General features: G+C 37.5%; 1 protein-coding gene across 6 annotated transcripts in view; it reads left to right on the forward strand.

Moving 5' to 3' along the window:
• LOC114463953 (plasma membrane calcium-transporting ATPase 1-like) overlaps positions 1-7,889 on the forward strand; it is a 151,907-nt gene extending 144,018 nt beyond the window's left edge. For 3 of the 6 annotated variants that reach the window (XM_028447855.1, XM_028447859.1, XM_028447857.1), the window contains one exon: positions 1,796-7,889. In XM_028447855.1, the coding sequence (XP_028303656.1) occupies positions 1,796-2,044 (249 nt within the window). In that variant the 3' untranslated portion in view covers positions 2,045-7,889. The remainder of the gene's footprint in view (positions 1-1,795) is intronic. The other 3 variants (XM_028447858.1, XM_028447860.1, XM_028447861.1) reach the window with 2 other exon arrangements.
• Positions 7,890-14,256: the final 6,367 nt, after the last annotated feature.

Raw genomic sequence — 14,256 nt, forward strand, 5'->3', positions numbered from 1 at the left:
ATGATTTGAATATGTCAAATTGAAATACTTTGATTCTTATCCAACTTTGGACAATGTAGTCAATCATCAACTCTACTTCATACCAAATCTATTTTTCTTCAGCCAAAAAAGGGTGGATTTGGGGTTTAGTTAGATCTTTAAAGATGGTTGCCATTGTATCGTAGACTTCACCGTTTCAAGGAGTCTTCCTTGTTCAGCTGAAGGCGTGCGTGGATCTGTAGTAAGATGAACGCTGACCGCCGTTGTTTAAAGTCCCAGTTCTTCTTTCCTGGTAATTGCAACATCAGAATCCGACCGGCGTATTGAACTGAATGACCACCATCGTTCACCAATATCCAAAAACATGGCAAGTAGGTTAATTGACGTCTGACATTCACTATTGTAAGAGTGAGTCTTTGGTGAACCAAATCCTAGATTACTAGATTAATTTTTGATGTTCTTACTGTGATCTTAGATTTCTTCTGACAACACAAACATGTTTATACATGTCAGGTTAACCGGAGTCTCAATATTTGCTGGTATATCCTACATCATACATTCGTCTATGATAGCAGGGTTAGTTTACTGTTGATTGTCTGGACTCTATTAGTCCCACATTGGTGAGTTTCATTAAAGCACGATATCTATGGATGTAAGAGTGGAGGAAAATCTCTAATGAAAACAAACTAAATTTAGGGGAATAATTCACGTTTAATTCAACATCAAGACTTTGCTGTGTCTGAAGAAGCACGGAGGTGTGTGTGTTTGTGCGTGTGTGCGTGCTTGTGTGTGAGAGATGAATTTTCTCCCCGTCGGTTCATATTTCGCCTCATTCGTGGTGTTGGATGTTGTTTTCAGTAGTTGTCAACCTTTTGTCGCCCGGATTCAGATGCATGACTGCCATGTGTCCCATCAGCCCCTGCTGCCTGTCTGACGCCACGCTGTCACTGTGTGTGTGTGTGTGTGTGTGTGTGTGTGTGTGTGTGTGTGTGTGTGTGTGTGTGTGTGTGTGTGTGTGTGTGTGTGTGTGTGTGTGTGTGTGTGTGTGTGTGTGTGTGTGTGTGTGTGTGTGTCAGGGTGGGGGTCAGTTACATTTTTCAGTTACAATTACGTTTTCAATTATTAAACTGTAGTTACAGTTAATCACAATTACTGAGCCTGAACTAAATGATCTAATAAAGGTTAACCTTCCTCTTGTGTTAGCTTTCTGTTAGCGTCTTATGCTAACAGGTCCTCAATCAGTTGTAAAATATTCTAAAAACAAATATCTATCATCTAATTTCTTTCCTTTCTATTGGTTGCCTTGTTAGGCTTTCTAATCAATGAAAATATAGGTTTTATTGTTTTCCGTGTGGGTGTCTGAGCCTTATTTGTGTCAGTGTACCCCTAGATTTATTTTTTTTAAATGGTAAAATGTTGTCAAGCTTGATATGAAACATATTTTAATAATTGTTAACTACATATGTGTAGAACTGTACATAGAACTGTTACATGGTTCCCCAGTTTTGCGTTAACTTATAATTGACAATTTTTATAGAATTTTCAAGGTAATTACAATTACAAAGTCAATTATCTAAACTCAATTACAATTGAATTACGATTACGACAGCAACAGATTTTTAAACTAAATTTACGATTATAATTTCACCCTAATTGTAATTCATTATCAATTACGTGATTACAATTATAATTGACCCCAACCCCAGTGTGTGTGTGCGTGTGTGTGTGTGTGTGTGTGCGTGTGTGCGCGTGCGCGCGTGCGTGTGTGTGTTGATGCAGTTGCTCGTCTGACTCGTGTCTTTTCTTCTTTTTTCAGATTAAGGTGGTGAACGCGTTCCGTAGCTCCCTTTACCATGGGCTGGAGAGCCCAGAGTCCCGTAGCTCCATCCACAGTTTCATGACCCACCCTGAGTTCGTGCCCCTGTCCGAGGAGGAGGCTCGCTGCCCCCGCATCGACGAAACCGGAGACGAGATCGAAGAGATCCCTGAATCCTCGTCTGGGGCCAGCGGAGGAGGAGAGTCGCCCGGCGCCTCCTCGGCCCCTGGCCACGAACCATCCATCTGAGCTCCTGCTCCTCCATCAGCTTCATCCATCAACCAAACACCCGCCCACCCACCCACCCAACAACTGAACTGTCACCCTGAGGAGGGAAGTCATCACTCCTCTCATTGCTCATCCTGCACATTCTTTGTCTTCGTCCCCACCCCCCTTTCATTGGTCATCCTGCCATGTTGTGTTGTTCAAACTGACTGCGTGGCGTTGTTCTGCCTGTAGGTTTGACCACACCACCACCACCACCCGTAGATGGTGGAGTCCAGCGTGTCATCTGTGGGTGGCCTGGTTTAGCTCTTTTGCGTTTGTTTTATTAAGAAGGCTTTTAAATTACACAGATTTTCATTATTTTTTGTTTTTTTTTTTGTTTTGTTGTTGTTGCAGAATCCACTGCACTGTTGTGTTTTCCTCCTGCTTTTAAAAGCTTCGCTTTCAGAAAACAGCATTGAACTTTTCAAAGAGCGCAGGAACTCTGATGTACATACGGATTTTGTTCCTCGGGGCAGAAACAAATGTGTTCCCTTTTTATTTCCTTTTCTGCTTTTTTTTTCGATTTTTAAATCCTTCTTGAATGTCACTCAAAGTCCTGAGAATGTTCTGTGATGGCAACACTACATTCCTCAAGATTCAACAGTTAGGAAAACGTCTTTCTTCCCTTTATCGTGTCTGTCCGTGCATGTGAAAAGACGGAATGTTTACGACCCAGAAACGTGGGCGGAACCCCTCCGAGTCCGACCTCATCTCATACAATCAGGGTTCTGGTTCTCTGCCCCCTTCGCGCCCCCACCCCCTGTCCTGTACGTTCCACAGTGTCAATAGGAAAACGGAGGCGTGTCTCACGACTCCACTTCTCAGTAGGATGCATGTTGTGATTATGTCGTGTTGAGTTGCATGATAATTTAGGAATGAATATTTGGGCTTCTGTCTCGACAACTGCGTTTGTTCATCTTGCCCCCGCGGTGGCGTCTTTAAAGAGCGCTGCAAAACTTTCTGTCAGTCGTGCCGAACATCTGGTTTGCTGCACAAATCAGGCTCATCGATGCTTATGAGGTCAGAGAACATCACACGAGTACAGTCATACCATCAGTCCAAGATTTGAGAGATAGCATCCCCAACTAATGGAAACACATTCAGTTTTTGATTGGCCACCAATGACCATTCTTACTTGTTATTTTTAGTTCATGTTCAGATTTGGGAACTAATGGAAGCGCACACTTGTCAAGAGATTCAAATGTAGCCCTACCGAAACAGTCTTCGATTGGCCAGCCTCTTGAGAAGAACCACCAATGACCATTCTTACTCTAAATCGTTATTTTGAGTTCACGTTCAGGTTTTGGAACTAATGGTAACGCACACCCCTACTTGTCAAAAGATGCAGGTGTAGTCTAACCAAACAGTTTTTGATTGACTAGCCTTTTGAGAAGAGCCACCAATGACCATTCTTACTGTAAAACGTTATTTTTGTCACATGTTCAGATTTTGGAACTATTGGAAAGGCACACCCCTGCTAGTCAAGAGATTCAGATGTAGTCTAACCGAAACAGTCTCTGATTGGCCACCAATGACCGTTCTTACTTTAACTTGTTATTTTGAGTTCATGTTCAGATTTTGTCCCTGGTTTTAAACAAATCGAGCAGAGATGAGTCTACTTTGTGTTGCAGTGTCGGATGTTCAGCTCAACCGTCGCTTGGAACGAGGTCCAGACCGTCTGCCTGTGTTGAAGACAAATCTTAGTACTGATTCCAATATTTCCTTTCATTCGTTTGTCAGACTTTAAACTTAAATTGGGCTCTCGGTGACATCACACGGTCGGCAGCAGAAGAGTCCGCTGTGTTTGTGTTACAGCGTGTCGGCGTTGGTTTTACGGGTGACTGACGATGTCATCAGTCGAACCCGTGAGGTTGAAATCCACTGTGTCCCCCCCCCCCCCCCACGGCCGCGCCATAACTTCCTGCTCCACATTATCTGCAGATTGCTGTCTCTGAAGAAGTGGGAGTTTTTTTCCTCCAATCAGAGACAGCAACACATCAAGTCAACGTTTTGGTCTTGACGAGCGAGGACACACGTCGTGAGGCGATGTGCTACTACTGCCATATTTCCAACTTCTGGTCACAACTTGGTTCTTCCTCCCCCCTCTGATGAGCTTTTTCTATGTAACTCAGAGCCATATTTTATAGGTTGTCTGTATTGTTTTTTATCTCACTGAACCCCTCGACGACGGCGATGCCAACCCGCCCGCCAGCCACGCCTACTTCCCTGGCCCCCTCTACAAGACACGACCAAAAAAAAAAAAAAAAAAACACCACGAAAAACAAAGGAGAAAATCTACAGTTTTCACTGCCGAACCAAGTTTAAAGGACCTTTACAATGTTTACATGAAAAGCAAGTCGTGGCAGTTCGCTTGCCTCATCCGACACACTTCCCTTTCATTCCCTTGCTTTCCTAAAAAAAAAAAGTCTTAGAGTTAACTATTTAACTGAAAGAGGAATCTTCTTGCATGGTTTTCATATAAAATTCAATGTTTTGCTCATTTTTTACAATTCTTCTGTATTTTTATATTAAGTACTTTTTAATATTTTGGAGATATATGAATATATATGTATAGGCTGAAGCGTTTGGTGACAGTACAGTACATGAATGGGATGAATCAACCGTTGACTCTGTCTTTTTACAGCTCTCTGGAAAACTTCTGCCACGTGTGTCGTCTTGGTCACCTGATGTTAGGGCTCAGAAAAACCTGCTGTGACTTGTTTACAACTTGTCGGCCGTTTTTAATTGGATCTTCAACTCTCTTTATTCTCATCAGCCCCATTTTTACACCAGTAGAAGCTCTTTATTTAAGGTTATCCGCTCTGCATACCACATGATGACGGCTCACTGTGTCATGTATTAAACGGGAGTGTGTAATTGATTTTCAAAGCTCTGGGTTTTGTTTGTTTCACTACTTTGAAGCTACGATGAATGCCGTCCTTCAGTCGGTTGCAAATTAACAGGTTTTTGACCTTTTTAAAGGGGATTGAAGCCGAGTCCCACGTCAGACTCCGCCTTCTTTTGCAAAGGGGGCGTGGCAAGTATTGTCAAAGTCCTTTTTACTTTAACATCTTTTGAAGAGTTGATTTATTTATCCCAGAGCTTTGATTGCAACATGCCACAGAGGATTTTTTTTCTGTCTTTTAGAGGTTTGCAAAGCATATCTAACTTAAGATATGTCAAACTCAAGGCCCAGGGGCCAAATTCGGTCCTTTAAAGCATCCAATTCGGCCCTCAGGAGAGGTGAAAATTACAGAAATTGTGAATTATTGTCTAAATGATCAAATAGTCCAGTTGATATATTTCAAATTTACTGATTGCATTTGTTCTTTGTTTATATCACATGTATGCAGTCTTTTTTAATTGGAAATTGAGGAAAGAACTCTAGACTTTTTCACAAATCTTGCAATTTCTCACAAACTGTTTTACAAAATTCCTCTAAATTACACAAAAATTGTTAGCAAAAATCAATCATTTTTGTAGTTAATTTAACCTGATATTGACAACTAAGGCACAATGTTGTCAGCATTTTTGCCCACCTAAAATCTGTGGCTCAGTTGAGATCAAACGGGTCCGTATTTGGCCCCTGAGTTTCACATCCCTGCTCTAAAGGTTTCTACGGCAATAGTTTTTGATTAAAAAATGTGTTAAAAGTTCCTCTTAGACCTGGAGAGTGGGAACCAGGGTCAATTACACTTTTCACATACAATTACATCTTCAGTTTTCCATGTTCAATTGCAACCCAGTTATAATTACGGTGATCGGCAGTATTTCCAATGACAATTGCAATTACAATTATTTTTCCCCTATAAGTCAGTTATAATTACGTTCTGAATTACAAAAGTTAAAATACAATTAATCACAACTACTGAGGCTGTAGTAAATAAGCCCAGAAAACTTAACCTTCCTCTTGTGTTAGCTTTCTGTTAGCATCTCTAATGCTAACAGGTCAGTTTCACCCATGTCTTAAATCAGCTGTAAAATACACTAAACTATATGATTTATCATCTAATTAGTTTTTCATCTCTTGGTTACTTTGTTAGGCTTCCTTATCCATGATAATATTTATATTCATATTTTTGTTGTGAGCGTCAGAGCCTTTTTTCAGTCAGTATAGCCCTAGATTTACATGTATTTTTTTAAAGGTAAAATGATCCTGAAGAGAAGTGACAGGTAGTGGGAAACGTTCCATGTGAAACATATTTGAATAATTATTAACTACGTATGTGTAGGACATAGAACTGTAACATGGCTCACCAGGTTTGCGTTTCATTAAATTTGCCAATTACAAAGTCAGTTATCTGAACTCAATTACAATTCAGTTATGAGTGCAACAGATAATTACCTCATAATTGTAATTCATTATCAATTAAGCAATTATGGTTGACCCCAATCCTGGAGAGTGCGTTAAGTAGCTTGAAATGACATCACTTAGTTCGTCCCGATTGACGTCTTTAATCGTTCAAAACAAGTCGTTTTTGTACGTTAGCATTAAGCACACAAACGGGACATGATCAAACAAAAGGAGGCGGAGCCTTCGACAGGACACTGCTTCAGCCAATCCCTTTAACTCGTTCTTTTTCTACACGCAGCAGCTGTTAGCTGTTAAAAAACCTGGAGCTGTTGGAGTTACTTACTCGTTGGTGATGCCATGTGACCCCAACAGGGGCCCTTTTTCCAAACATGGACGTGTTTCTTTTTGTTTGTTTGTGTTGTTGTCATCCCACTGAACTGCAGTTAGTATATAATGTAAATACTGTCATATATAAGTGAATGAGATGTTCCTGCTGTGTGGGCTGGTGGAAAAGAGCGGGAAAATCAGCCAATCATCATCGCCCAGCCAAGCTTTAAAAAAAATGTTCTGCCAAAGTCGTTCTCTCCTTATTCACCTTCTGCACAAGTTTTATCACCCCCCCACCCACAAACACACACACACCCCACAGACCCCATCCCCCACCCGTTACCCTTTTTCTACTTTTATTGTGGCGCTCATCTGTTGAACTGGTGGCCCCTGGAGTTTCATAAGGCCACAACAACAACAACAACCAGAGATGCTGAGAAACAAGTCGGAATAAGACTCTGCAGTGGCTAAACATCCCGAGTCACACGCCTGGTTTTTTTCACTTTCTTTTGCACAGTCATCAAATCCTCTGCTGCAGTTTTTTTTTCCACCAGGAACTTCACGAGAAGTTTGACTGCGTATCCTTTTCAGAGCATCGCCTTTTTTTTGTTCCCAAATCAGCTTCCTGTCATGTGATTCTAAAGGTGGTGGAACATAAACCTAAAAAAAAGCCTCCAACAAACTGGAATGTCACAGCTGGAAGTTATAACCACCTAGCATATATATATCAATATATTTATATGTTATATCTATATATTTATGTCTGGTTTACATACAGATGCATTAGATATAAATACATAGATAAACAGTTTCAAGAATTTCATTGCAAAAAAGACTGAACAGTTTTTTGTTTTTGTTTTTTTTCTTTTCCTGTAATTACTATGATACACAGTAATAGGCGTTGGTGTTATTTTTGTATAAACATAATATCATCTATGTGGCATGCATGACATATATACAAAGTTTGGTGGTTTAAAGCAATATGTCCAACCTGGTGCGATTGGTTCCGTCGTGTTCTGTGTAGCCTAAAAGCCACTCTGTACGAAAAAGAGACGAAACAATAGAAGAAGAAAAAAAAAAACAACTGAAAAAATCCAGACAAAAAAAAAAAAGTGAAACTGCATTTGGATAAAACTTAACTGTTCAGTATACGTGCTCAGTGTTCTGTGTTCTGCATGTTTTAGTACGGAATGAAACATCCCCCAATAATGTTGACTTGTTTTCTCACAAACATGAGCAGCATCCCACACACACACATATACAAATATGCACACACACACATGTACACACACACATACACACACACATACATACATACATACACACACATACACAAACATGCACACACGCGCACACGTGTAATTGCACTGAGGTGAAAAACACACTGAGGAAATTAAAAGTGTGAGACTTCTGATGGATGGATTGATGAAAGATGACAAACTTTTTTTTTATTTCATCATTTTATTTTATTGAACACAACTTCCTCCTGACTGTTTAAAGCTCATAAAACTGTTCATGTTTTAATGTTTTGATCAGTGTGTGATTCACATTCCATCAATGGTTTATTTACTTGTTTCTGCAGGAGAACACGATACATGTTTTTTTTTTATTTAAGTCCTCTGAAGACAAGTTCGACTACTTTCACAATTTAAATTCGTATTAAATGTTCTGATTGGCTCATTTTGAATTATGTTCCGCCAATACCTCAGATTTAGCCTGTCAAAAAATTTAAAATTATTCAATGTAAAAAAAAAATTTAAATTATACATTTTATTAAACTTTCAAATTGTTTATTAAAAAAATTCTAATTTTAAATAAATAAAAAATTCCAAATGTTAATTAAAAAATTTTAATAATACATTTGTTTAAAAAAAATCGAATTATGAGTTTTAAAAAATCGAATTATTAATCAAAAAATCGAATTATTAATCAAAAAATCGAATTATGAATAAAAAGGTCTAATTAATGGAAAAAGAAATCTAAATAATTTAAAAATGTATATAAATACATTTTGAATATTTAAATTCATTTTCAAAAATCTTATTACTTAAAAAAATGAATAAAAAATGGTTTTATGAATTAATTTTAAGGTTTTTAAACATACTTTTGTTTTGATCAAAATGTTATTTAAAGTTATCCTGTGGCCTTTGTTTGTTAAAGATCGAGTACAAAAAAGTATTACCCTCAAAATTATTTGTCTAAAATATTAATACCCAAATACACTTTAATTAGTGGCGATATCTTCCTATTTAAAGAAATCAAATGTCTTTGAATCCACCAAATCCTCACTGTTGGTGCCTCGTAGGAATTTAAAATTCAAAAACTTGAAAATTACCACTTTTAAACATTTTTAGACAAAAACATGAATTTGCATCTGATCCTATTCCCAGCAGGAAGTTATTTAGACTTTAAAGGAAACACAACAAACTAACCATTAAATGCAGAAATAATCTGTTTTTGGATCGACTGATGTTACATGTTTAGATCTTTTTCTTTTTTTTTTTTTTGGGACCGTGAAGGTCGACGTGATATGAAGGATATTTAAGTCGAGGTCACACTGATGTAAAATCAGGGGCTTTCGCCTTTATTTAAAATAGGACCATATCCGGCCCATTAGGGCATCCTGTTCGGCCCACAGGAGGAAGTAAAAACGACAGAGAAAACATTAATTATTGTGTAAATTACCAAAATAATCCAGGTGTTGATATCTCAAAGTCACAATATTTTTATGGGTTTGCATTTTTACTTGGTTAATATCACATTAATACAGTCATCTGTGGACTGAACTCTTCTTATTTTCACAAATCTTGTAATTTCTTACAAACAATTTGACAAAATTCCTCTAAATTACACAAAAATTGGGAACAAAATTAAGAAATGTATGTATGAATTGAACTAATAATGAAAACTAAGGTACAATAATGTTAAAGTTGTTCTTTACCTGAAATCTGTGGCCCACTTGAGGTCAAACTGGTCCATGTTTGAGTTTGACATCCCTGATCTAAACGCTAACCGGCTAACGCTAACTGACTCTTTGTTTTCTGATTAACATTTAGTGTGACATTTCACTCTTAAGAAGGAATAAAATTGACCATTTTTACATTAAATATGGAAATAAAGTCTGTTCTTTATAGATTTAAAAAGATACAAACAGTAATCATTATCAGGTATCGTGTCGACATGTGTAGATGTTTAATCCTCGCTCCTGTCTGTCAGATCTATGCTATAAAATGTGTGTTTTATGAACTAAAAATAAAACTTCCTGTGCTTCCTGGACTGTTTGTGTGTGTGTGTGTGTTCTGTGTGTGTGTGTGTGTGTGCTGGCCAGGTCAAAGGTCAAGGTGTGTTTCCTCAGTGTGTGCCTCACCTGGTTCCTCGTTCCAACTCTTTTCTGTGTCCGTCACACGTCCTCCTGTTTGCTTCGATCTATGCAACAGAGTTACTTCACTTTCCATCGCTTCTTCCTCTTCCTCGCTCTCACTTCTCGGTCTATACTTTGTGTGTGTTTGGTTTGTATGTACAGAGAGAACCGCAACACCTGATGTATGTACGTACGTACCTGTGTGTGAGTGTGTTTGTGAGTGTGGACAAACCTCAAGAACACACACACACACACAGGCGTACACACCACGAGCTCACTCGCTGTTTTCTTTGACTCTTTTGTAAGATACGATCATGTGGAATGCCTTTGGTCTTAGTGTCATGTTGTTAAAAGCTGAACAAAAGATGATAATCAAGCAACTGAGTAAAATTTGTTACATAAATATATATATAATATATACATATATATAAATATATACAAATCTATATCCATAAAATAAAGCCATTGGAATTTGAAATAAATCTGTGTCTTTGTGCTTTTATTTTGTTGGGTTTTGGGGGCGTTTAATGGGCTAAATTCCTTTGTACATTTCCTGTTTTAGGAATAAAGCACAGCCCTGTTTAAATAACACATAACAATGACAAATATCTGTGGCAGAGCAATGAAAATGTGTAATTACTGTATCAATACGCTTCTTAATGTACAGGTGTGGACTCGAGTCACAAATTTGACAACTTTAGACTTCACAACAGACTTGACAAAAACAGACAAAATCACAACAGACTTGATAACAAATGACTCATGACTTAACCCAGACTAGAGTTTATTGACTCCTACCCTTCCATGACAAAATATTTCATAAAATACAATTATTATTAATGAGCAATAAGTCTGCTCAAACCCCTACTGGACAGCACTTTGATTGACAGGTCCACCATTAAACTGACAGCCAATCAGGAAGAAGCTGAAAACGTTAAGACGTGCGCGCACTAGCAGAGAAAATGATTCCAAGAGTGACGTCCTTTAGATTTAAAGATTATATCGTGATTAATAATTGATTTGGAAAATTATTATTTTATAATATTCTAGTTCCCAGTATGATTATTGTTTGTTTGGTTAACAGAGGAACATTTTCAAATCTAAAAAGGTGCAGCATGGATTTGTTTATTTTAAGTATTATATCAGATAATATCACTATAAATAGACAAATATATTCTCTGTCCATGTGATTTATTGTTTATATCAGTTGAATAAAGTTGCTGTGGTGCATTATGTACTTGTGACTTATTAAGACTTTGTTGAGGACTGTCTTGACTGAGGCTATGGGTCCGTCCAAATACTCCCTCCTATCTCCTTTCCTATCTACTTTTCCTTAACCCCCGGAAGTGTTTCACTGGCGGCCATTATATGGTGCATTCCAATTTTCTAAAAACTAAGGAAAGGAGTCTCAATTAATGCTTCCTTTATAACCTCCTTTAGCCTAAGAAACACTGATGCATCCTTTACCAAAGGAGACCAGGGCTGCGTCCGAATATTCCCTCCTTTCTCCTTTCCTATCCACTGTTCTTTAAACCCCGGAAGTTTCTAAGAGGTAGTTATGATAAGGAGTGTTCAAATCTTCTGAGGAAATAAGGCGCAGTCGTAGCATTATTGCGTCACCTAGTTGAAGTGCATCTCATCGTCAAAACAAACCTGATCATCTTTTCCTAACCCTGTGACATCATCCACGGGGTTAAGGAAAAGTGGATAGGAAAGGAGATAGGAGGGACTATTCAGACGCAGCTTTGTCAAAGATCATGTGACTTAAACTTCGCTCATTGCATTGTGGGATTGGGAATCTCGTTGAAAAACGTAAAGACCACACCAAAGCAGAAAAGTTTGCTTAGGAAGTGTTTTGACTTCATTCTTACTGCGATTACTTGTGTTCGCTTGATGCCATTTTTGTTCAGGTTTGTTTATTATGATCAGTGGTCTGACGCAGGTCATTTGGTGCCGTTTGTCAAAAGTGTACACATTATTATTTATTTTAATTATCAAGACAAAACAATGCAATTCTGCAGCACAACAAACCATTGAAAAGAAATACAACCTATTTTAACATTTAGAATAATGCATTGTAATAAAAAATAACACCTACACGTATAGTGCAAATGTCTCGAGGGAACAATAACAAAAATGGTGCAAAATGCAAAACAGTGCAATCAAAAGTTAAAATGAAATATAAAAGTTTCAGTTCAAGGAAGTTTCTACTTTCCTGTTTGGTTTTACTAGTCAATAAAACACATCTCAAAACCAAAGAACACAATGTGAAAACAACACAATAGAATTATATCAAATAGAACAAGAATTAAAAAAATATAAATATGGGCAGAAGAATATTCATGTAATATTAAGAGAAAACATGTACAATGATTGTAAAGGGTGTCTTACACGTTTAATATAACTTTTTAAATTATTATTTATTTAAAAAGAAATTGGGGTGGTGCAATTTTGCACCCCTCCAACAGATGGCGCCCGAGGCGGCCGCCTGTGTTGCCTGTCGGGAGGCCGGCCCTGATCTGATGTACTCCCCGAGACATTAACTTTTGTTATGTTTCCATAGAAAGCCACATTATGAATATCTGCCTTTGTTTTAGCACAATTTTCAATCTGTGGAAACACCAGAAATGTCATTTTGGCATCATTCGTGGATTAGAACAACATTTTGACATTCATATCATTTTTTTGTTTTTGTTTTGTGTGCAATAAATGTGGTCACAGTTGCTCATCTCTGCATGTTTTATTCATATTTGTTGGTTAAAAAACAATTTTCTACAACAGCTGTGTCCTAGTAATAATGCTGGTCCAACAGTGCCACCATGTGGACGAAAGCTTCATTACGTCTACAGAAGCTTTTGCTGCAGTGAAGCAGTGACTCATCACAGCATCATTTTTATCAGCAAATCAAGTCAGTTTAATTTTCTTCATTTTTATCAATCCTCTGATGAATAGTTTACGTAGTTTTAGTCCTGATTTAAATATTAGAATAAATATATTTAGATTCATTCAATAATCAACTTTATGTCTCGACCTTTTCAGCCATCGACCCCCAAAATAAAGGTTCCAGAGACCGGGGACCCCCACTGTAGCTGAAGGTGGTTGAACACAGACATTGAAGAACAGTCATGTGTAGACATGTCCATCTATGAGGGGGAATAAAGGGGAGAGGGTTTTGGGGTCCGTCCATGAAGTCAGTAAAATGATGGTCCATTGTTTGATGAATCTGTGATAAACACATTTATTTATTCATCTGAATAATATCCACTGTTATACAGGAAATGTGTTATTATTTGGGCCATAGTATATAGCCATCTTAATTATGTATATCCTTGTTTTAATCAGAAATAAAATGGGTTAAAAGTGACCAAAAATGGGTGGAAAAGGTGGTGAAATGGGGTTTTAAAAACCACAGAAATTGGTTACAAGTTGCAATTGAGAGTGGTAAAGTTTAAACTGGCAAATAATGTGCATGACAAACCATGAATGTGGTTAAATTGGCCCAAATAAGCATTAATTATGGTGAAAAGAGGTTAAAAGGGACAATAATGGGTCAACGTATGTAACTTTAGACCAAGGTCCACATGTGACCCCCGGTCCGTCACTTTTGCATGTCTGCACTACTGTTTTTGGGGTAATTTTGTGGATTTTTGTTGTTACTGTATTTTTTCTCTCTTTTTGTGTATTTATTTTGTCATTAAGTGTTTTTTGTTGTCACTTGCTATTTTCCCTAATTTTGTGTATTCTTCTGTCATTTTGTACGTTTCCTTTGGGATTCACATGAAATATCTATATTAAAATATCCAGCAAACGCCTTCATAAAGGTCATATTTTCCTAAATATGTAAACTGGATCCCATCAGTCTATCCTCCATAAACTTCCCAGGCTATGCATCACCTACACACAATCCCCTGAAAATGAAAAACAACAGCATAAATACACAAAATGACTCTAAATACTTACAATAAAAAATGAAAATACACGCAAATAACATAAAAAATATAGGAAATGATTAAGCCACAAAAGTATGATTGTCTAACGCGAGGGCCACATTAAACATTCCTGTCAGCGTTTAGAATTATGACCAATCTGAGCATTAACACAGGAAACAACAGAGGGATTGCATAGTTTCCTTTTGTTGTATTTGTTTTATTATCATTTTGTTTATTTTTCTCTAATTTTGTGTATTTTTGTTTTCATTTTGTGTATTTTTTT

This window comes from Gouania willdenowi, chromosome 5 (genome assembly GCF_900634775.1).
Source record: "Gouania willdenowi chromosome 5, fGouWil2.1, whole genome shotgun sequence".
NCBI classification, from domain to species: domain Eukaryota; kingdom Metazoa; phylum Chordata; class Actinopteri; order Blenniiformes; family Gobiesocidae; genus Gouania; species Gouania willdenowi.